The 24,461-nt window shown below is 38.3% G+C and overlaps 1 protein-coding gene and 1 long non-coding RNA gene across 7 annotated transcripts in view; one reads left to right on the plus strand and one right to left on the minus strand.

The window, feature by feature from the left end:
* LOC134097892 (uncharacterized) overlaps nucleotides 1–1,455 on the minus strand; it is a 5,282-nt gene extending 3,827 nt beyond the window's left edge. For 2 of the 5 annotated variants that reach the window (XR_009940960.1, XR_009940961.1), the window contains exons 1-3: nucleotides 727–1,080; nucleotides 516–555; nucleotides 140–287 (exon numbers count right to left, since the gene is read on the minus strand). This is a non-coding gene — a long non-coding RNA (uncharacterized LOC134097892). Of the gene's footprint in view, nucleotides 1–139; nucleotides 288–515; nucleotides 556–726; nucleotides 1,084–1,104 lie in introns of those variants that run through there. The other 3 variants (XR_009940964.1, XR_009940962.1, XR_009940963.1) reach the window with 3 other exon arrangements.
* A 2,033-nt stretch (nucleotides 1,456–3,488) lies between these two features.
* Nucleotides 3,489–24,461, plus strand: part of angel2 (angel homolog 2 (Drosophila)) — a 41,694-nt gene continuing 20,721 nt past the window's right edge. For both annotated transcript variants that reach the window (XM_062551378.1, XM_062551379.1), the window contains exons 1-5: nucleotides 3,489–3,976; nucleotides 7,212–7,438; nucleotides 9,496–9,565; nucleotides 11,198–11,619; nucleotides 11,758–11,866. In XM_062551378.1, the coding sequence (XP_062407362.1) occupies nucleotides 3,670–3,976; nucleotides 7,212–7,438; nucleotides 9,496–9,565; nucleotides 11,198–11,619; nucleotides 11,758–11,866 (1,135 nt within the window). In that variant the 5' untranslated portion in view covers nucleotides 3,489–3,669. The remainder of the gene's footprint in view (nucleotides 3,977–7,211; nucleotides 7,439–9,495; nucleotides 9,566–11,197; nucleotides 11,620–11,757; nucleotides 11,867–24,461) is intronic.

Consider the following 24,461-nt stretch of genomic DNA (forward strand, 5'->3'; position numbering starts at 1 on the left):
GATATACATAGCGGACCTAGTTTGCACATTGTGCAGTCGTCCAGAATTGGTCTTGGAATGACGGACGCAATAAAGACATGATCTGCACGTCCACCAAACGTCTAAAGTTCAGTGGGTGCTGGGGTGGACTGTCACTCACCTCTGCTTGGGTGTAGTCCGTACTCATCTATGCTGGGGTTGACCTTGTAACTGTACCTCCATGCCTCTGCGTAGTACTCCGTAGCGTCTCTGTACGAGTGTTCACCTTCAGGGAAGTAGCTCAGGTATTCCAGCATTTTACGGTGAGACTGAGAGAAGGATAAAACACACACACACACATATATATAAATATATACACACACACACACACACTTAAATTAAGACAATGTTGGTAGGCCTACATAAGGCCTGTTGTGGTGAAAGCCTACAAAAACATGGTCGGGTGGATTCTGTACTCATCTATGCTTGGGTTAACCTTTTGTGCATCCGTGCCTCTGCGTACTAGCACTCAATAGTGACTCTGTACGAGTGCTCACCTTCAGAGATGTAGCTCAGGTACTCTCACAGGTAGACCAACTGTGGTGAGGGTCAACAAAAACATCTTGTTATAACTTTCATTGTTGTTTCATTCAAGTTTTCAAGTTGTTTGCCTACTAGTTATGAAATATGCATAGCATAGAAATCTGCTGTGCTGCTAATGTGAAAATGTGAGGCAGTACAAAACAGTGCAAGATGCAAGCTCCTTACCAAGGGCCTACTGGAACTAGGACCGGAAGTTGGGGGTAGGAGGACAACACATCTGACCTTGCAACTTGTTTCTGAAAGAAAAATAATCTCCAAATACAAAATACTCAGTTCAAATCCATTCATAAACATACAAGGTATCTGGCAATGCCAAAAGTACACCTCCAAATCAATAGGGGCGAGTTAGCTAATCGAGCTAGCTAGCAGAGCAAGCTACTTTGCATTTATTTGCATTGATGTAAATTAAACCGCTACAGTTTACAGTGGGGTTCGGAGTCAACAAATACGACAATATGTTTTGTCCTGTTTTTTTGCCATAACTTCATCATTGTGGACGTCTAAATGCCTAATTTCCCTTGCTTATTTGACTGTTCTACTTACAGTGGTTGACAGGTGGACGCATGGTGGGTGGACGCATAGGACTGCTCCTTACCGTCGCATACAATGACGCGTTACGCGTAGCACAACACATTGTGCAAAAATATCAATCTTAATGAAAAAGTACAGTCTTCATATTTTATATCCTTGCTCAAAATTGGAAAAGAATCAGCACACATGTCTGAGTGAAGGAAACACGAGTAGCCTACATTGAAACACATCACTTCCCAGAATGCATCTATTTTCCGAACGTGTGTCATTACAGTCAGGAACAACCTCGAACTTCCTAACTACGGTGGCCGGCATATAACAAAACTAGAATAGTGCAATTCCTAATCACTACGGTGGCCAGCAGATCAGAACGACTTCAATACAGAAAACTTAATGTCGAGTTGACGTCTGATCAGCCAAAGTGAACAACAAAAATATAATAAAGTGAAGTTTATTTACTTTCTAAACAATAGGCTACCATAAACCTACAGGCCACGTTTAAACCACGCCAATTTGGAGAGCGCAGGTTTTGAAACAACCCGTGAGGTGACCACGGGAATAAAAGCCATTCAATTGCACTGTTGTTACCTCTGTGGTCCGTCCACGGATTTGTAGTGATTCCGATGCAGTTAAGGAATCTGTGGGTGGACCACGGATGCTGCTTGCCATTGACATACATAGAAATTAATTCCGTGAGCCCAACACAGAATTTAAGGCAAATCCGTGAAACTGGCACAGATTTTTAGTTAAGGGTCCGTGTGCATTTCACAGAATTCTGTGAGATCACGTTGTTTAACATGGTTCCATATTAATCTGAGAAAAGAAGATGATTACTTCCTACCGTCTCCATTGAGTAAATTCAACCTTCAAGATGAGAAAACCGTTATTTTTCGGAAGACCACACATCGGTCCTGATCATAGACCTAAAAGAAATGGACAAACAGACTCCGTCGTTCTCAATGAGAGGGGGCTGAAACAAAAATTCGTTTCCTGTTCATCGTACTGCGCAGACTCAAACTAATTTTGTGCCGTTAGCCTGCTGTAACTCATCTGATAGATCGAAAACCTCTGAAATTGTTAACGTTCGTTTTTTAATATTATTAGTATGTGTACTTGCCTCTAGGTAATGCTTTACCATATCAAATAGTAGGCTACCGTAGGCTACACGCATTTTCACTGATCTTGCGAATGACTCTCCGTCATGGTTTTCGTGCAGGCTCACTCAGCTTCTTATCCAAACATTACGGGCGAACGTTAGCTTCCCTACAACATACATGCTAAAATACTTCTTTACGGGAAACCAACGTAATATACGGGGAAGAAGTGAATTAATTTTGCCTTCGATACCCTATATAGAATACACAGAAGCTATAAGGGAGACAAAGGGCACATGTTACATGAAGTTATGGGATCGCAAAAAAATCTGAAATCTATGGCCGTCCAAGGGAGTTAGCAGAGTGTTGATCACCAGCTCATTTCGTGTTTCTACTTCCGGGAATATGCCTGCCCCCTTGGTCCTGATCAGCCCTGCAGCCATTTTAAGTTTTGAAGTTCCAGCGAGACGAAGCTGGACGATAGGCGCGGGAAAAGCTGAGTACAGTTTGTTTGGCATTGCCATGGCAACGGCGATCTCTACCAATCAAAGGCTCTGCTTTCACCAGTTTTACACGTTAGGGTGTCGGGTAGTGTAGTACTCTCTCTTTAAATCGTGAATAAAGCATTGTTTTCTCAAAACAAGGTTGATGCCCCCATTAACTTTTGACATCTATATGAGCAGGTATAATCGCTTAGTCACATCGTAGCTGGTTTTAAGTCTACCATGGACGGTTACGATGTTATGGCTTATTCTACAATTGTCAATGGAGAAATTGTATTGGATTTTTACTTCCGGACAAGGCTGTGGGCGGGACTGGGGAGCTCTATGGACGCATACGCATTCTCACGTTAGCATTGACTTCGGAAAAACGTTAATTACTCAGCCGATAAGACCGTTACGAGATTATTATGTCAATTTCACAATGTAGTATGTACCCCGACAATAGAAAATGTTCATATAAAGGCTTAAAACGCTTCAGCTCTAACGTAATTTGATGTCAAAGTGGCGCTTACGCCCCATAGGATTCAATGGAATGGCCAGCTAGCCACGGTCTTCTCGTTAGCATGGCGGCCGCCATACTGTCTACACTCTCAGAACGTTCGCTGCCCCCTTGGATGAAACCATAGACAGTAAAAGAAACCCATGAATACTGAAAGCCTAGTATGATCACACCTCAGTCCTGTAGATGGCGGTAATGCACCAAGCCTGCAAACTGCCAATAAAAACCACAGAAGAAGAAAAAGGGACGTCACATGTAAGCATCCAAACAAATCAGGTCAAACAAACAGTTTCCTGCAGCTTCAGTCTGGGCTAGCCACTACTCGCTCACACACGCAAAGAAGACATTAGGCTTATTGATTGTTGTATGTTCTTAGCCGACGTTATTGAGCCCTATTATTTCGCTGGGTCCACCCTGTTTGGAAAGGTGCTTTAGCAGCTAACGCTATCTAGTCTATCAATATTTTCGAGTTGGACTATCAATGACCTCCCTGGGCTCCAGTGTACACCTCCAGCGGCATACCGGTTGTTGGAGAAACAGTTGCCAGTCCAAATTCTGGACACGGTTTTCTTGCAGCACTGCCTTCACTCAGAAAGCTGTGGCATATCAACGCTCAGTTAAGGACAGAATCACCCAGAGATTCCGTACAGATTTTGCCAGGTCATATTGGACTCTCAAGAATAATTATAGCGATCTCGAAGAGACTTCTGGACATTCTCCTGCTAAAAGAAGTTATTTACTGAACCATCGTCAGATGTACCAGCAGACACCTTCAACAAACATCAACAGTTAGTGTCACAATTCTTCCGTTTTTTAAAATCTTCTTAAGACCAGAGAGCACCGTTGCACCAGAGTTCCACTGGATCGCAGACGAGAGCAAAATGAATGGGGTCTATGTCTCTTTCACCTGATTGTCATTGAAAAATCGCCTTAGAAATGGGCTACTCAGCAGCTCTGTGTGTTTTCTGCCTCCCTTTCGAAAGCAACATTCTGATTACTAGACAACAATAGGCCTATAATTAGCTTCTGCCAAATAGTCATAACCATAAGCATAATCTGAAAGAAGTGGATTTTGAGGGGCACAGCTCCATAGACCTCCATTCATTCTGCACTCGCCCACAAGCTACGCCCATGGAAACCAGAGTGGAACTGCAACCAGTTCAGAACCAGTTCAATATGACATACTATGTAAATGTTAATGTAGCCTATGCCTCACACATAAAAGCCACATACACATGTCAAAAATCAAAATATAGCATAATTGGCCATTTTTATATGTTGTATTTTTCCAGATATACAAATATATCACACATGTTGGATAAATGTCAATATATGATAGGCCTAAGTTAGTCTTTGTAGGCCTACTCATACTAGAGATACCAATATATCACAATGGCATAAATGAAAATATATGATTAGTTTTGCATTTGCACTCATATTAGGGAAACAAATATATTGCAATATATATAATATATATAACTGCTCAGAAAGTTAGGGAACACTTGTTCATAGGAGTATAGCATCAAGCCATCACACTTGTGGGATATGGACCCGTATTCACAAAGCATTTTATCTTACCAGTAAGAGTAGGCTACTCCTAAATAGCACTAAAATAATTTAGCCAGGACTTAAGTTATTCACAAAGCCTCTGAGACCTACTTCTAGTAAGGAGAAGGACAACTCCTAAGATAACATAAAAGCTCCGTTGCTATGGTTGACGTCATTACTCATGTACAAGCTTGATTAAAGTGACCACATATTGGCTGATGATTATAACGCGGGAATGATGGCAAAAACCCTCCCTACGATGACGAGTTGAGTGACAGGTGTCAGGTCTTAGCTGGTGAGAATGCATGTGCTATGTCGGACTGTGAAGGATGGAAGATGATGATTAAATAGGCATAGCCTAAATTAATAAAGAGTCAAGCAAATAGTCTAGGCATGATGAAACACTACGGACTGGAGCAGTGTCTTTGTAACATGTTTTAAATTAGTCTGTATGAAAACACATAGCCTACATTTGCAAAGAGTAGAAATTATTTGATTTAATTTAGGCATACAATGAGACGCTACATTTAGTTAACATGCAATGGTGGTTGTGGTTGTCAGTGGCATTATTGCATCCTTGCATGACAACTCCTGCAACCGCACGTTCATTTCAAAACATCACGACGTGAAATGCCACTAAAAGCGGTTTGTGAGTCTTAGTTGAGTTAGGAGTCCTCTCGAGTTCTTTTAAGCTGTCCTAGACTTAGGAGCTACTTTTAGGCTTAAAATGCTTCATAAATAACTTTTAGTGAAAAAAAAGTCCTAAAGTTAGGAGTGGCACGCCCATTATATAGGAGTCTCTCCTAAATTTGCCAGTTAGGAGCTACTTTTAGCCTTAAAATTATTTGTTAATACGGGCTCTGGCCAGTTATGTAACAGAGGTGGTTGTGAATCAGGTTCACCTCCTTTGATGTCAGTAAAATTTACTGCAGGTGTACTAGAGGGCCAACTATGAGACGACACCCAAAACAGGAACGGTTTTATAGGTGGTGGCAACTAGTCATTTTTCCATCTTTATCCTTCTTGACTGATTTTTCACTAGTTTTGCATTTGGATAGGGTCAGTGTTACTACTACTACTGGTAGCATAAACCAGTATCTGGAGCTTACAGAGGTTGCACAGGTAGTCCATCTCCTCCAGAATGGCACACCAATATATTCCATTGCCAGAAAGATTACTGTGTTTCCCAGTGTAGTCTTAAGAGCATCGAGGAAATTCCAGAGTCACGCTGTTGCTCTAGGAGAGATGGGCAGGGTGGTAGAAGGTCCTTAACCCAGCAGCAGGATCAGTATGCTCCTTTTTGCAAGGAGGAACAGTAGGAGCCCTGCTAGAGCCCTACAGAATGACCTCTACACTTAAACAGATTTCATGAGGGTGGCCTGAGGGTCCAATGGCCTCTAGAGGGACCTGTGCTCACTGCCCAGCATCATGGAGTTCAATTGACATTTGCCATAGAATACAAAATTGGCAGGTCCACCACTAGCGCCCTGTGCTTTTCACAGATGAGAGCAGGATCACCCTGAGCACATGTGACAGACATAAAAGGGTCTGGAGTTGTTATGAAGAATATAATGTTGCCTGAAGCATCATTCAGCATGACTGGTTTGGTGGTGGCTCAGTGCCGGTCTGGGCTGGTGAGGCATACCCTTGGAGGGATGCACAGATCTCTGTGGGCAAGACAGCGACACCCTATAGGTATCGGGGTGAAATGTTCTGACCCTGTACTGTTGCAGTGGGCCTTGGGTTTCTCCTGGTGCACAACAATGGCCACATGTGGCGAGACTGTGCAGGCAGTTCCTGGAGGATGAAGGAATTGATGCCATTGATTGTCCTCCACACTTCCCTGACTTAAATGGAATAGAACACCATCCAACACCCTCCTTTCATTTTGTAACACCTTACCCAGTCCATATCAGCAGACATCCAGCATGATGTACAGTATCTTATGTGTTTTCATAGTGTTCCTTTAATTTTTTTGAGCAGTGTACTGTAATGCTCTGCTATATAACAAATGTAGTATAGAAACATGCCACAATAGATATATAGGTCAGAAATATAACATTGTTGTTATAAATTGTTCAAAATTAAAAGCACAACATTTTTGTTTAACCTTCTTATCAAAGTTTAGTTTTTCAACACAAAAAAGAATATAGTGTACTTATATCTTTTTTTTTTGTTAATTCTTGATATTATTTAGCATTCTGTATAATAAATTGGCTTTTGTATGCTAAATATCATGGGTGTGCATTTTGTCATAGTAAGTAGTGTGCCATGAGAGAGAATTTTTGGGAAACATTGCTCTTGAAACACTTCTCCTTCCTATCATTTGCAATGTTCATAAATTTGGGCATGCCCATTGTAATGCTTTCCAAAGTCTCTACTTTAGTTTGATATATGAAATGTTTTCATTGCTTTACCTGTTGGATAGATATAGTCAAATAACCAACTCATTTTATGTTTCATGTTTCAATGCAGAGATAGAGAGACGATGGGAAGATTTATTTCACACCAATGGAAGATATCAATCCCTTGACGGGTTGGGACAGAGGTTCTTCGACTTTTCAGTCATGTCATACAACATCCTTTCACAAAAACTTTTACATGACAATGCCCACCTTTATAAGCATTGTTCCTTGCCCATCCTTAAGTGGAATTATCGGTTGAGAAACATGATGAAAGAGATACAAAGGCACAACGCTGATGTAAGTTATTTCTCATGGTTTTGTTTCTTATTTAAAGCAGTATACATTCAAATATCTAAAATTAGTAGTTGGGTTGATAGATATAGACACAGACAGATAGATAGATAGATGCTTTTATAAATGGAATTTTGATTGATCAATAATTTGCAAATATCCTCTCTTCAATGTTAAAGTGAAAGCAGATCTACTAAGTAATGTACATTAAAGAGGAATTATGCAGGATTGGCGATTTCATCTCTGGTTTCGGTTTCGTTTTTCGTTTTCGCTCGTTTTATGCTTGCATATTTCTCTGCAGAGCTTCCCCGACAGCTTTAGTGTGTATATTTATACATATATAGGATATATACAGTACAGGCAAAAAGTTTGGACACACCTTCTCATTCAAAGAGTTTTCTTTATTTTCATGACTATGACTATGAAAATTGCAGATTCATACCGAAGGCATCAAAAAACTATGAATTAACACATGTGGAATTATACTTAACATAAAAGTGTGAAGCATAAGTTATTAGAACTGCCTACTATGGTTGAACAATAAGGATAATGTCTATGGCAAGTGTTTCTGTAGTGTTAATATAGTGATAAATAACCCTGCCTATTTGTAATGTAAGTGAGGTTAGTATTATTGCAAGGGAGGCTGCCTTTGTTGGAGAATATGATAGTGATGTCAAGTCAAGACTTCCGTACAAGTCTCCAAACAAAAAAAATCCGACCCGACTTTACATTCAAACCTACATTAAAAAATGCTGTGCAACAAACTGACACTTCAAATATCCTAGGCTACTTTGGACTGTCTTTAGACTTTGAATAAACAAAGGACAATGCCGACTCCAAGGTCCGAAATTGAAACGAGCGATAATGGTCCCGAGTTTAAGGACGTTTCAGAATGACACATGCAAGCATGATCAGCTACAGACAACGAGTGGCATGTCATTTATAGGTTACCAGAGACTGTTTAGAGCCACATCATTGCAAATTTCATATGATGCATCATTCCAAAAAATGGTTTTGTCCTCTCCATCATCAAGTTATTCAAGAGGCTAATCAGAGCAATAGGGAGTACTGTAGGCTTTTACAGCTGTTAGGCTTATGTAATTTTGGTCTGTAAAAAAATGTCACATGCAGCCATGTTAAATTCTGCTAACTGCACATTTATTATAATATAATACATTGTATTTATGGCTGTCTAGCTTATAGCTAGAATTATGTTTTTCATCCTATCCTATAATTCATCCCCGCCATCCTATTTTTTATTTTATTTATTTATTTTTTTTTTTTTTAAAAAGCAGGTCTACCCGGTGTATGTAAAAGCTACAGGTGAGACACTAGCACTAATTGGCTGGACTTCTGTTGCGTTAGGTCAGGTTAGGTTTATTGATTAACATTACTTTGTAGGAATCTGCTTTCACCGCTTTCTACTTTCACTTTAAAGAGCGGATTTTTGGTAACTATCCCAAGGGGGTGAATACCTTTTATAGGCACAGTAGAGGTTAATAGTTTGTTGGTTGTCATCTTAAGTGTGTTTGAATTCTCTGAACAGATGCAAACATTTGCGGTAGACATGTTTATTTTTATGTGTCCTTTCTTTTGTGCAAACACTCCATTTCAGTGGTGACTGTTTGTCCAGCACCCCTGTGTGTTTGCGGAGAACTACATTCCCTTGGAATTTACCGTCCATATTTTAGAATGCCCTTGAAACCTTGATCGAAATCCTACTGAGAATCTGTTGAATTATAGTCCAGGGCTATCAACCCATATTTTCCTCTACGCTCTATATTAAAAAACATTTAGCAAAGCTGATACTTTCCCTTTAAAAGTTGAGGCTGTTATTGGCATGGGTTTTCTACTTATGCAGGCTGATTTTGTTATTGTACAGTATAAGTACTGGAGGAACTGTGTGAAAACACTTTTTGCTAATAAGGCATTTGTGTGAGGTGTTTTGTAAGTTATTGTTTCAATAAGTAGGTAAAGAACACCAAGTGACTTAAGTGACATTTTGTACCATGTTTATCTTTAGGTGGCAGTTACTTATATCATGTCTTATTATATCCCCTTAGATTCTGTGTCTTCAAGAAGTACAAGAGGATCACTATGAAACCCAGGTTAAACCCAGCCTTGAGTCTTTAGGTGCTCTCTCTCTCTCTTTCTCTCTCTCAATATATTATATAAAAATTCACTTACAGTACCTCCATAAGTATTTGAACACATGTTAAAGTTGACTATAAAGAGGAATATAAAATCATCTTTTGGAAATTGATGTTAATGCCTTAATTAAAAACAGAGGAAATATCCAACTTTTAAGGACATACATTTTCTTTGTCAATGAATAATCTATCATAAATAATTAAAATTTGTCCTTAAAATATAGCGGTCAAAAGTTTTTGAACCCTTATGTTAAAAGTTTGCTTGGCCTTAAAATAACCCCTGGTTGCTAGGTTAACCATGTTGGTTGCTAAGGTGGTTAAGTATAGTCAACGACGCGCCGTGCGTTTATTTAAGCAATAAGCCCCGAGAGGCCGTGTGTTATACTGTATAATCGAACAGCTAAGGGGCGTTGTTAGGCACGACGCGATTATACAGTACAAAGCACGGACTCGAGTGGCTTATTGCTTTTCTAAAACGGTTACCACGTTGATCTAGCAAGATTTCATGAAACAAAGGCACAGCAGCGAAACAGTAATCATTCTTCCGCCAAGAAATATATTCCCTCCGTATGAATGGTTGCCAAGCAACAACAAGACGCAGCCACTGCTAGTTTTGTGTTAGCGCATTACTATAGAACGAAATGCGGTCAAGGTGTGTGTTTATCGTGCTATATACAACGGCATCGAACGTGATTCAACCAATCATAATCAAGGACCGAAAAATAATGCACGTTCCAGATAGCGCATCACAATAGGAAATTTGACCGGCAGTAGTATAAGATGGTCAATATAGTGTTTCTAGGGAACTGGAACCATAAAATGGTTGCTAGGTTGACAATATAGAGTTGGTTGCTAAGTTGTAGCTAGGGTATTTATGATGGTTGCTAGGGTGTTATTAGGGAACATATGGTGGTTGCTATGCCAGGTGAAATGGTTTCTTGGATAATCATGTTGGTTGCTATGGTGGTTGCGTAGTTGCTCGGGTGTTTCGCAGAGTGTGTGCTTGACATTTTTCACACTCAGGCCTGTGTACCCCAAAATAATATTTTATTATTTTGGGGTATTTTTATTTCATACTGTTTGAATATTGTATGTTATTATTAATGGGTACTTTTTGTCATAGAAGTAAACACATTCTCTATCAGATTGATGTTGTGGTTTGGTAGTTAACCCTTTTCCAAGCACTTAGCATTAAGGCTAACTAGCATGCTGGCTGCCACGGCCATTACGCATTTGACAACCCACCAGATAAATCGCTGATCACGTGAATTGATTGGCTTGCGAACATGAACTGAAGAATTGGCAACTTTTCATGATCAGAAATGTATTGTCATCGCTTGTAGGCTCAGTCTGTGTACATCACTAGCTGGCTAACTCTGGAATTTAGTATTCCGGCCCATTTTTATTAGAAGCAATGCAACCTGCTGTGAGTGCAGCAGAAATGCCATTCACTTTATTAAGAGTTTATGCCATCAAAATGTATTTGGAAACATTATTTTAAGGTACAACAAACAAATTGTCTCAAGGGTTTTTTGTTTCATACAGTACATGTTGAAGTAATTTGAGATTCATCTCAAAGATGGTAACCATAATACACATGTTGTTTACTTTATAGGATACCACTGTGAGTATAAGAAGCGAACAGGCAATAAGGTAGATGGCTGTGCTGTGGTGTTCAAACAAGCTTCCTTCTCCCTTGTGTCTTGTCACCCTGTGGAGTACTTCAAACCGGACATTCCTTTGCTGGACCGAGATAATGTGGGCTTGGTGCTACTCCTGAAGCCCAAACTGGAGAAGGGTATCAGTAATCATCTGTGTGTCGCTAATACACACCTTCTGTACAATCCACGGCGTGGAGACATCAAATTGACTCAACTTGGACTGCTACTGGCGGAGATCAGCCATGTATCAAAGCAGGCAGATGGTAGCACTTGTCCTGTTATTCTCTGTGGGGACTTCAATGCCGTGCCCTGGTCTCCCCTTTATCGCTTTATCAGAGAGAGGAAGCTTGAATATCATGGGATTCCTGTGGGCAAGGTTTGTACCTACAATGTTCAGCTGCTGAGCAGCATCAGATAGCACATCAGAAAAGGATAAGAAAATATTGAGTGCTGGTAATTTACATAGTGAAACCTGAGTCATAAGCTAAAAATGCACAATTAAAATGTCATGCAGGTGTCTGGACAGGATGAGAAGCGCAAAGGGCAACGCATTCTTAATGTGCCCCTCTGGCCCCAATGTCTGGGAATTAGTCAGCAGTGCCAATATGAGGATCCTTCCACAAGTAAGCCTTTATCTATAGTCTTTTATCCTCTTGTTTTTGCTGTTTAATGTCTCCTGTACCAGGGGTGTAGTGGGCATTGGGCGCGGGGGTACGCCGCTCACCCACTTCCTCCGACGTGAGATATAAAAAAAATTAGTAATGCACATAAATAGCCTACAACTTAAATGTCAAGCCGGAGCTATTGATAATGGTGAAAACAACCTGCATAGGCTATAGGGTCATTCCACGTCAAATCAACCAGAGCGCACGCACTTGCGTCTCAAAAAAATCTGAAAAAAATACCATGCGTGCCTATGTTACCCAGGAGACACGCTGTAAAATGTTTTTGCGCTAAGATCAATACTTTTCAAGTAACAGACAGTTTTACGGGGGGAGGGGGGTGTCAAATTTGTTCTGCCTCTTTTTTTTGTCAAAGTTCACAAGCTCATTGCTCAAGAACTAGAATCTGTAGGAGGCTCAAATGTTGCAGGCTGGTGCATAAATAGGAGGAGTATGCAGTAAAATCACCACGAGTAGTCTGAATGATTCTGCATGGTCATAGCAGTCCCTCAAAGTTGATCAACATTTTATTGGAGTTCTTGGCTGGGCTCTGTTTAGGCTTACAGAAGACATATTTTTACTCAACATAGGCTCTTGATTTTTTCCCCCTTATTGAGATCAGTAAAAACACTCTCCGAAAAAGCAATGAAGAGAAAAGAAAATCCATCAGGGACTCAACAGCAGACCTCACAAGTTTGACAAATAATTTTGGATCTCATATTCAGAGCACCCTAACACCTTGTGGGAATATACAAAGATTTTTTAAATATTCTTTTTCTTTAATCTGCATCACCTCTTCTTTTTAAAAACACCAATTTGACTTGTCTTATGCAAATCTTTCTTTTTCATTTTCCACCCTAAACATGGACAAAATGCCACCATTGAGATCAATATGTTTTGTCCCCACCCCTGCAATTTCAGTGATTCAGTGATTTTAGTGGCACCTAGTGGTTACTCTATACAAAACATATCTCTCAATACATCTCAATGGTGCATTTTGCCCTTGTTCAGGGTGGGAAATGTAAAAGAAAGATTTGCATAAGACAGGTCAAATTGGTGTTTTTAAAAAAGAAGAGTAATAGAAAAAAAATATTAAAAAAATCTTTGTATATTCCCACAAGGTGTAAGGGTGCTCTGAATATGAGATCCAAATTTATTTTTCAAACTTGTGAGGTCTGCTGTTCAGTCCCTGATGGAATTTATTTTCTCTTCATTGCTTTTTCGGAGAGTGTTTCTACTTTTCTCTATAAGAAAAAAAAAAACAAGAGCCTATGGGGAAATTTTTAATAGTTTTTAATTTATAATTTAGCCAAAGTTGAAAAATACATAGCAGCATTCCCCTATTGAAGACCTACGTTGCAACGTTTGAATGAAGTTTCTAGGTTAAACGGTTCAAGCTGAATAGAAAAAATGAATTTGGTAAGCGGAATAATAATAACTAGAAATGCAATTCCAAGGAATTACCAGTGCATGAAAATGCAAAAATAGATAGATAATGTAGATATGGCTACTAAGGTGTAGCTAGGGTAAACATGGTGGTTGCATAGTTTACAGAGAGTTGATAATGTGAAGGTAGACAGTTTAAAGATGAAATGTTCCAGTTCTAACTTAACTAATGATTTCTATTCATGTTAAAAATGTTGATTAGCTAACTTAGCTAATGATTTCTAGCAGTTATGTTAAAAATGCTAATTATGCTAGCAATGCTAACTTTATTAACAATGCTAACCAGGTTGATTAGCTAACTTAACCGATGATTTCTAACAGCAATGCTAAAAATGCTAACTATGCTAACAATGCTAAACTTGCTAACAATGTTAACCAGGTTGATTAGTTAACTTAGCTGATGATTTTTTGCAGTTATGCTAACAATGCTAACTATGCTAACCATGCTAACTAGCTAACTTGCTAGTGAGGACTTTTATTTTGAAACATTTGTTGCTAGGGTATCCATGGTGGCCACTATCAGGAAACAAGAAGTTACTGCAGTATAATCATGTTGGTTGCTATGGAAACGGTCATAAACACTTCATTTTAATGGTTGCTATGTTGGTTGCTAGGTACATGGAGGTTTCATGTAGTTGACTGGAGGCATAGTGGATGATAACTGACAGTTGGAATGGTTGAACAGTTCAATAGTTGAGTAGTTTCAATGGTTAAATGATTTAATAGTGTATTATTGCAGTGAGGACCTTTATTTTGAAACAGTTGTGGACAGAGGAAGTAGTGAAACAGGATCTGTAGTCTTAATGAGATTGTAAAGCCTGAGACAGAAGGTGCCTCTCATATAGCGTTTACGCGTCCTCTCTCGCTCCTCACTGATCTACATAAAGAATGATGGAGCGGCAACAATGGGATAGTCTAGCCCTTCTTCTATCTTTCTTTATGTAGATCATTGAGGATCGAGGAGCGAGGGAGGACATATAAACGCTGCTTGAGAGGGACCCACAGTAAATACTTTAAAAGTTGTATGTAGATAGTCTAATTAATGTTGATAGACAGAATGTTTAATGGATGTTGATAGGCAGATTGTTTAATAGATATTGATTGACAGTTTAATGGGTGGATGAGTGAATGGTCTGAAGAAGATGAATGGATAGAAGGTTGGATGGAATGTGCCTTATATTCTTGTTAAGAGAGACACTGATACAGCTCTCTAAGAGTAGTTGATACAGGTGTAATCAATTTAACTGGCTAGTCTTAAGAGAGCCAGAGTGTAAAGCCTGAGACAGAGTAAATCATTTAAAAGTTGAATGTAGATAGTCTAATTAATGTTGATAGACAGAGAGTTTAATGGATGTTGATAGGCAGATTGTTTAATAGATGTTGATAGACAGTTTAATGGGTGGATGAGTGAATGGTCTGAAGAAGATGAATGGATAGAAAGTTGGATGGAATGTGCCTTATATTCCTGTAGAGTGGAGAGACACAGCTCTCTACTGAGAGTAGTGGATACAGATACAGGTGTAATCAATTTAACTGGCTAGTCTTAAGAGAGCCAGAGTGTGCTTAAAGCCTGAGACAGAGTAGATTGTTTAAAAGTTGAATGTAGATCGTCTAATTGATGTTGATAGGCAGACTGTTTAGAATCGGTGGATGAGTAAATGGTTTGAAGAAGATGAATGGATAGAAAGTTGGATGGAATTAGGAAGACTTAAGTTGATACAGTTGATACAGGGGAACAGAAAATGTAGTCTCAAGAGAGCCAGTGTGTTTTAAAGCCTGAGAGAGAGAGAGAGCTGCTGCACCTGGACTGGCCACCTGGCGTAAGATTCTAATTGCTGCCGTGATGTCATAATGAGCAATGTTAAGTCTATGGGGAAATTTTAATAGTTTTTAATTTATAGTTTAAAAACTATAAAAGTGACAAAGTTGAAAAGTCATAGCACACCTGTCCTAAGTAAGACCTACGTAACAAAGTTTGAATGAAGTTTCTACGTTAAATGGTTCAAGCTCAATTGCGTGCGTTAGAAGAAGAAGTGGAACTAGAAATGCAATTCCAAGGAATTACCAGTGCATGAAAATGCAAAAAAAGGTAGATATGGTTACTAAGGTGTAGCTAGGGTAAACATGGTGGTTGCATCGTTTACAGAGAGTTGATAGTGTGAAGGTAGACAGTTTAAAGCTGAAACATTCCAGTTCTAACTTAACTAATGATTTCTATTCATGTTAAAATGTTGATTAGCTAACTTAGCTAATGATTTCTAGCAGTTGTGCTAAAAATGCTAATTATGTTAGCAATGCTAACTTTACTAACAATGCTAACCAGGTTGATTAGCTAACTTAACCGATGATTTCTAGCAGTAATGCTAAAAATGCTAACTATGCTAACAATGCTAGATTTGCTAACAATGCTAACCAGGTTGATTAGCTAACTTAGTTGATGATTTTTTGCAGTTATGCTAAAAATGCTAGCTATGCTAACAAAGCTAACCATGCTAACTAGATAACTTGCTAGTGAGGACTTTTATTTTGAAACATTTGTTGCTAGGGTATCCATGGTGGCCACTATCAGGAAACAAGAAGTTACTGCAGTATAATCATGTTGGTTGCTATGGAAACGGTCATAAACGCTTAATTTTAATGGTTGCTATGTTGGTTGCTAGGTACATGGAGGTTTCATGTAGTTGACTGGAGGCATAGTTGATGATAACTGACAGTTGGAATGGTTGAACAGTTAAATAGTTGAGTAGTTTCAATGGTCAAATGATTTAATAGTGTATTATTGCAGTGAGGACTTTTATTTTGAAACAGTTGTGGACAGAGGAAACAGTTAACAGGATCTGTAGTCTTAATGAGATTGTATGCTTAAAGCCTGAGACAGAAGGTGCCTCTCATATAGCGTTTACGCGTCCTCTCTCGCTCCTCACTGATCTACATAAAGAATGATGGAGCGGCAACAATGGGATAGTCTAGCCCTTCTTCTATCTTTCTTTATGTAGATCATTGAGGATCGAGGAGCGAGGGAGGACATATAAACGCTGCTTGAGAGGGACCCACAGTAAATACTTTAAAAGTTGTATGTAGATAGTCTAATTAATGTTGATAGACAGAATGTTTAGTGGATGTTGATAGGCAGATTGTTTAATAGATATTGATTGACAGTTTAATGGTGGATGAGTGAATGGTCTGAAGAAGATGAATGGATAGAAGGTTGGATGGAATGTGCCTTATATTCTTGTTAAGAGAGACACTGATACAGCTCTCTGAGAGTAGTTGACACAGGTGTAATCAATTTAACTGGCTAGTCTTAAGAGAGCCAGAGTGTACTCTTAAAGCCTGAGACAGAGTAAATAATTAAAAAGTTGAATGTAGATAGTCTAATTAATGTTGATAGACAGAGAGTTTAATGGATGTTGATAGACAGATTGTTTAATAGATGTTGATAGACAGTTTAATGGGTGGATGAGTGAATGGTCTGAAGAAGATGAATGGATAGAATGTTGGATGGAATGTGCCTTATATTCTTGTAGAATGGAGAGACACAGCTCTCTACTGAGAGTAGTGGATACAGATACAGGTGTAATCAATTTAACTGGCTAGTCTTAAGAGAGCCAGCCTGAGACAGAGTAGATTGTTTAAAAGTTGAATGTAGAACGTCTAATTGATGTTGATAGGCAGACTGTTTAGAATGGGTGGATGAGTGAATGGTTTGAAGAAGATGAATGGATATAAAGTTGGATGGAATTAGGAGGACTTATTTTGATACTGTTGTGCACAGAGGATACAGGGGAACAGAATATGTAGTCTTCAGAGAGATTGCCTGAGAGAAACTGACAGTTGGTGCCCAGGTGGCTGACCAGCTGGAGTAAGATTCTAATTGCTGCCGTGATGTCATAATGAGCAATGTTAAGTCTATGGGGGAAATTGTAATAGTTTTTAACTAATAGTTTAAAAAGTATAAAAGTTACAAAGTTGAAAAGTCATAGCACACATGTCCTAAGTAAGACCTACGTAACGCAGTTTGAATGAAGTTTCTACGTTAAACGGTTCTAGCTGATTTGCGTGCGTTAGAAGAAGAACTAGAAATGCAATTCCAAGGAATTACCAGTGCATGAAAATGCAAAAATAGATAGATAATGTAGATATGGTTACTTAGGTGTAGCTAGGGTAAACATGGTGGTTGCATAGTTTACAGAGAGTTGATAGTGTGAAGGTAGACAGTTTAAAGATGAAACGTTCCAGTTCTAACTTAACTAATGATTTCTATTCATGTTAAAATGTTGATTAGCTAACTTAGCTAATGATTTCTAGCAGTTACGCTAAAAATGCTTATTATGCTAGCAATGCTAACTTTACCAACAATGCTAACCAGGTTGATTAGCTAACTTAACCGATGATTTCTAGCAGTAATGTTAAAAATGCAAAGTATGCTAACAATGCTAAATTTGCTAACAATGCTAACCAGGTTGATTAGCTAACTTAGTTGATGATTTTTTGCAGTTATGCAAAAAATGCTAACTATGCTAACAATGCTAACTATGCTAACCATGCTAACTAGCTAACTTGCTAGTGAGGACTTTTATTTTGAAACATTTGTTGCTAGGGTATCCATGGTGGCCACTATCAGGAAACAAGAAGTTACTGCAGTATAATCATGTTGGTTGCTATGGAAACGGTCATAAACATTTAATTTTAATGGTTGCTATGTTGGTTGCTAGGTACATGGAGGTTTCATTTAGTTGACTGGAGGCATAGTGGATGATAACTGACAGTTGGAATGGTTGAACAGTTCAATAGTTGAGTAGTTTCAATGGTTAAATGATTTAATAGTGTATTATTGCAGTGAGGACCTTTATTTTGAAACAGTTGTGGACAGAGGAAGTAGTGAAACAGGATCTGTAGTCTTAATGAGATTGTATGCTTAAAGCCTGAGACAGAAGGTGCCTCTCATAGCGTTTACGCGTCCTCTCTCGCTCCTCACTGATCTACATAAAGAATGATGGAGCGGCAACAATGGGATAGTCTAGCCCTTCTTCTATCTTTCTTTATGTAGATCATTGAGGATCGAGGAGCGAGGGAGGACATATAAACGCTGCTTGAGAGGGACCCACAGTAAATACTTTAAAAGTTGTATGTAGATAGTCTAATTAATGTTGATAGATAGAATGTTTAATGGATGTTGATAGGCAGATTGTTTAATAGATATTGATTGACAGTTTAATGGGTGGATGAGTGAATGGTCTGAAGAAGATGAATGGATAGAAGGTTGGATGGAATGTGCCTTATATTCTTGTTAAGAGAGACACTGATACAGCTCTCTGAGAGTAGTTGACACAGGTGTAATCAATTTAACTGGCTAGTCTTAAGAGAGCCAGAGTACTCTTAAAGCCTGAGACAGAGTAAATAATTTAAAAGTTGAATGTAGATAGTCTAATTAATGTTGATAGACAGAGAGTTTAATGGATGTTGATAGACAGATTGTTTAAAAGATGTTGATAGACAGTTTAATGGGTGGATGAGTGAATGGTCTGAAGAAGATGAATGGATAGAATGTTGGATGGAATGTGCCTTATATTCTGGTAGAATGGAGAGACACAGCTCTCTACTGAGAGTAGTGGATACAGATACAGGTGTAATCAATTTAACTGGCTAGTCTTAAGAGAGCCAGCCTGAGACAGAGTAGATTGTTTAAAAGTTCAATGTAGAGCGTCTAATTGATGTTGTTGATAGGCAGACTGTTTAGAATGGGTGGATGAGTGAATGGTTTGAAGAAGATGAATGGATATAAAGTTGGATGGAATTAGGAGGACTTATTTTGATACTGTTGTGAGCAGAGGATACAGGGGAACAGAATATGTAGTCTTCAGAGAGGAGCCTGAGAGAAACTGACAGTTGGTGCCCAGGTGGCTGACCAGCTGGGGTAACATTCTAATTGCTGCCGTGATGTCATAATGAGCAATGTTAAGTCTATGGGGAAATTGTTAATAGTTTTTATCTAATAGTTCAAAAAGTATAAAAGTGACAAAGTTGAAAAGTCATAGCACACCTGTCCTAAGTAAGACCTACGTAACAAAGTTTGAATTAAGTTTCTACGTTAAATGGTTCAAGCTCAATTGCGTGCGTTAGAAGAAGAAGTGGAACTAGAAATGCAATTCCAAGGAATTACCAGTGCATGAAAATGCAGAAATAGATAGATAATGTAGATATGGTTACTAAGGTGTAGCTAGGGTAAACATGGTGGTTGCATAGTTTACAGAGAGTTGATAGTGTGAAGGTAGACTGTTTAAAGATGAAACATTCCAGTTCTAACTTAACTAATGATTTCTATTCATGTTAAAATGTTGATTAGCTAACTTAGCTAATGATTTCTAGCAGTTACGTTAAAAATGCTAATTATGCTAGCAATGCTAACTTTACTAACAATGCTAACCAGGTTGATTAGCTAACTTAACCAATGATTTCTAGCAGCAATGCTAAAAATGCTAACTATGCTAACAATGCTAAATTTGCTAACAATGCTAACCAGGTTGATTAGCTAACTTAGTTGATGATTTTTTGCAGTTATGCTAAAAATGCTAACTATGCTAACAATGCTAACCATGCTAACTAGCTAACTTGCTAGTGAGGACTTTTATTTTGAAACATTTGTTGCTAGGGTATCCATGGTGGCCACTATCAGGAAACAAGAAGTTACTGCAGTATAATCATGTTGGTTGCTATGGAAACGGTCATAAACGCTTAATTTTAATGGTTGCTATGTTGGTTGCTAGGTACATGGAGGTTTCATGTAGTTGACTGGAGGCATAGTGGATGATAACTGACAGTTGGAATGGTTGAACAGTTCAATAGTTGAGTAGTTTCAATGGTTAAATGATTTAATAGTGTATTATTGCAGTGAGGACTTTTATTTTGAAACAGTTGTGGACAGAGTAAACAGTTAACAGGATATGTAGTCTTCTGAGAGACTGTATGCTTAAAGCCAGAGAAACTGACAGTTGGTGCCCAGGTGGCCGGCCACCTGGCCTAAGATTCTAATTGCTGCCGTGATGTCATAATGAGCAATGTTAAGTCTATGGGGGAAATTGTAATAGTTTTTAACTAATAGTTTAAAAAGTATAAAAGTTACAAAGTTGAAAAATACAAAGCAGGCATGGCATAAGCAAGACCTACGCAACAACGTTTGAATGAAGTTTCTACGTTAAACGGTTGAAGCTGAATTGCGTGCGTTAGAAGAAGAACTAGAAATGCAATTCCAAGGAATTACCAGTGCATGAAAATGCAAAAATAGATAGATAATGTAGATATGGTTACTAAGGTGTAGCTAGGGTAAACATGGTGGTTGCATAGTTCACAGAGAGTTGATAGTGTGAAGGTAGACAGTTTAAAGATGAAACATTCCAGTTCTAACTTAACTAATGATTTCTATTCATGTTAAAATGTTGATTAGCTAACTTAGTTAATGATTTCTAGCAGTTACGCTAAAAATGCTAATTATGCTAGCAATGCTAACTTTACTAACAATGCTAACCAGGTTGATTAGCTAACTTAACCGATGATTTCTAGCAGTAATATTAAAAATGCTAACTATGCTAACAATGCTAAATTTGCTAACAATGCTAACCAGGTTGATTAGCTAACTTAGTTGATGATTTTTTACAGTTATGCTAAAAATGCAAACTATGCTAACAATGCTAACTATGTTAACCATGCTAACTATGCTAACCATGCTAACTAGCTAACTTGCTAGTGAGGACTTTTATTTTGAAACATTTGTTGCTAGGGTATCCATGGTGGCCACTATCAGGAAACAAGAAGTTACTGCAGTACAATCATGTTGGTTGCTATGGAAACGGTCATAAACACTTCATTTTAATGGTTGCTATGTTGGTTGCTAGGTACATGGAGGTTTCATGTAGTTGACTGGAGGCATAGTGGATGATAACTGACAGTTGGAATGGTTGAACAGTTCAATAGTTGAGTAGTTTCAATGGTTAAATGATTTAATAGTGTATTATTGCAGTGAGGACCTTTATTTTGAAACAGTTGTGGACAGAGGAAACAGTTAACAGGATATGTAGTCTTCACAGAGAGATTGTATGCTTAAAGCCTGAGAGAGAGAGGGCTGCTGCAGGTGGGGCTGGCCACCTGGCATACGATTCTAATTGCTTAACGACCCGATTGTGATGTCATAGAGGCCAATGTTAAGTCTATGGGGGAATTTTTAATAGTTTTTAATTTATAGTTTAAAAAGTATAAAAGTTACAAAGTTAAAAAATACATTGCGCTGATGTCCTAAGCAAGACCTTCGTAACACAGTTTGAATGAAGTTTCTACGTTAAACGGTTCAAGCTGAATTGCGTGCGTTAGAAGAAGAACTAGAGATGCAATTCCAAGGAATTACCAGTGCATGAAAATGCAAAAATAGATAGATAATGTAGATATGGTTACTAAGGTGTAGCTAGGGTAAACATGGTGGTTGCATAATTTACAGAGAGTTGATAGTGTGAAGGTAGACAGTTTAAAGATGAATGATTCCAGTTCTAACTTAACTAATGATTTCTATTCATGTTAAAATGTTGAATAGTCAACTTAGCTAATGATTTCTAGCAGTTACGCTAAAAATGCTAATAATGTTAGCAATGTTAACTTTATTAACAATGCTAACCAGGTTGATTAGCTAACTTAACCGATGATTTCTAGCAGTAATGCTAAAAATGCTAACTATGCTAACAATGCTAAATTTGCTAACAATGCTAACCAGGTTGATTAGCTAACTTAGTTGATGATTTTTTGCAGTTATGCTAAAAATGCTAACTATGCTAACAATGCTAACCATGCTAACTAGCTAACTTGCTAGTGAGGACTTTTATTTTGAAACATTTGTTGCTAGGGTATCCATGGTGGCCACTATCAGGAAACAAGAAGTTACTGCAGTATAATCATGTTGGTTGCTATGGAAACGGTCATAAACACTTAATTTGAATGGTTGCTATGTTGGTTGCTAGGTTCATGGAGGTTTCTTGTAGTTGACTGGAGGCATAGTGGATGATAACTGACAGTTGGAATGGTTGAACAGTTCAATAGTTGAGTAGTTTCAATGGTTAAATGATTTAATAGTGTATTATTGCAGTGAGGACTTTTATTTTGAAACAGTTGTGGACAGAGGAAACAGTTAACAGGATATGTAGTCTTCTGAGAGACTGTATGCTTAAACCCAGAGAAACTGACAGTTGGTGCCCAGGTGGCCGGCCACCTGGCGTAAGATTCTAATTGCTGCTGTGATGTCATAATGAGCAATGTTAAGTCTATGGGGGAAATGGTAATAGTTTTTAACTAATAGTTTAAAAAGTATAAAAGTTACAAAGTTGAAAAATACAAAGCAGGCATGGCATAAGCAAGACCTACGCAACAACGTTTGAATGAAGTTTCTACGTTAAACGGTTGAAGCTGAATTGGCTGCGTTAGAAGAAGAAGTTTAACTAGAAATGCAATTCCAAGGAATTACCAGTGCATGAAAATACAAAAATAGATAGATAATGTAGATATGGTTACTAAGGTGTAGCTAGGGTAAACATGGTGGTTGCATAGTTTACAGAGAGTTGATAGTGTGAAGGTAGACAGTTTAAAGATTAAACATTCCAGTTCTAACTTAACTAATGATTTCTATTCATGTTAAAATGTTGATTAGCTAACTTAGCTAATGATTTCTAGCAGTTACGCTAAAAATGCTAATTATGTTAGCAATGCTAACTTTACTTACAATGCTAACCAGGTTGATTAGCTAACTTAACAGATGATTTCTAGCAGTAATGCTAAAAATGCTAACTATGCTAACAATGCTAAATTTGCTAACAATGCTAACCAGGTTGATTAGCTAACTTAGTTGATGATTTTTTGCAGTTATGCTAAAAATGCTAACTATGCTAACCATGCTAACTAGCTAACTTGCTAGTGAGGACTTTTATTTTGAAACATTTGTTGCTAGGGTATCCATGGTGGCCACTATCAGGAAACAAGAAGTTACTGCAGTAAAATTATGTTGGTTGCTATGGAAACAGTCATAAACACTTCATTTTAATGGTTGCTATGTTGGTTGCTATAGGTACATGGAGGTTTCATGTAGTTGACTGGAGGCATAGTGGATGATAACTGACAGTTGGAATGGTTGAACAGTTCAATAGTTGAGTAGTTTCAATGGTTAAATGATTTAATAGTGTATTATTGCAGTGAGGACCTTTATTTTGAAACAGTTGTGGACAGAGGAAGTAGTGAAACAGGATCTGTAGTCTTAATGAGATTGTATGCTTAAAGCCTGAGACAGAAGGTGCCTCTCATAGCGTTTACGCGTCCTCTCTCGCTCCTCACTGATCTACATAAAGAATGATGGAGCGGCAACAATGGGATAGTCTAGCCCTTCTTCTATCTTTCTTTATGTAGATCATTGAGGATCGAGGAGCGAGGGAGGACATATAAACGCTGCTTGAGAGGGACCCACAGTAAATACTTTAAAAGTTGTATGTAGATAGTCTAATTAATGTTGATAGACAGAATGTTTAATGGATGTTGATAGGCAGATTGTTTAATAGATATTGATTGACAGTTTAATGGGTGGATGAGTGAATGGTCTGAAGAAGATGAATGGATAGAAGGTTGGATGGAATGTGCCTTATATTCTTGTTAAGAGAGACACTGATACAGCTCTCTGAGAGTAATTGACACAGGTGTAATCAATTTAACTGGCTAGTCTTAAGAGAGCCAGAGTAGGCTACTCTTAAAGCCTGAGACAGAGTAAATAATTTAAAAGTTGAATGTAGATAGTCTAATTAATGTTGATAGACAGAGAGTTTAATGGATGTTGATAGACAGATTGTTTAATAGATGTTGATAGACAGTTTAAGGCGAGACACGGCAGTTGAAAACATTGTTTTTGTGACCTCCGGTCAATTTCGAGATTTTGTGCTAGTTTGCTACCTTAGCATGTATTCTACCACCCTACTACAACAACAAAGTCCGATTTGCACATTTAGGTGTTTATTTCACGAACTTTTGTGTGCTCGCGCCTATGTATTTCTTCACATTTTCTCAAAAGTTCCCATTCTAAAATGTCATGTAC

Source organism: Sardina pilchardus, chromosome 12, assembly GCF_963854185.1.
Source record: "Sardina pilchardus chromosome 12, fSarPil1.1, whole genome shotgun sequence".
NCBI lineage: Eukaryota > Metazoa > Chordata > Actinopteri > Clupeiformes > Clupeidae > Sardina > Sardina pilchardus.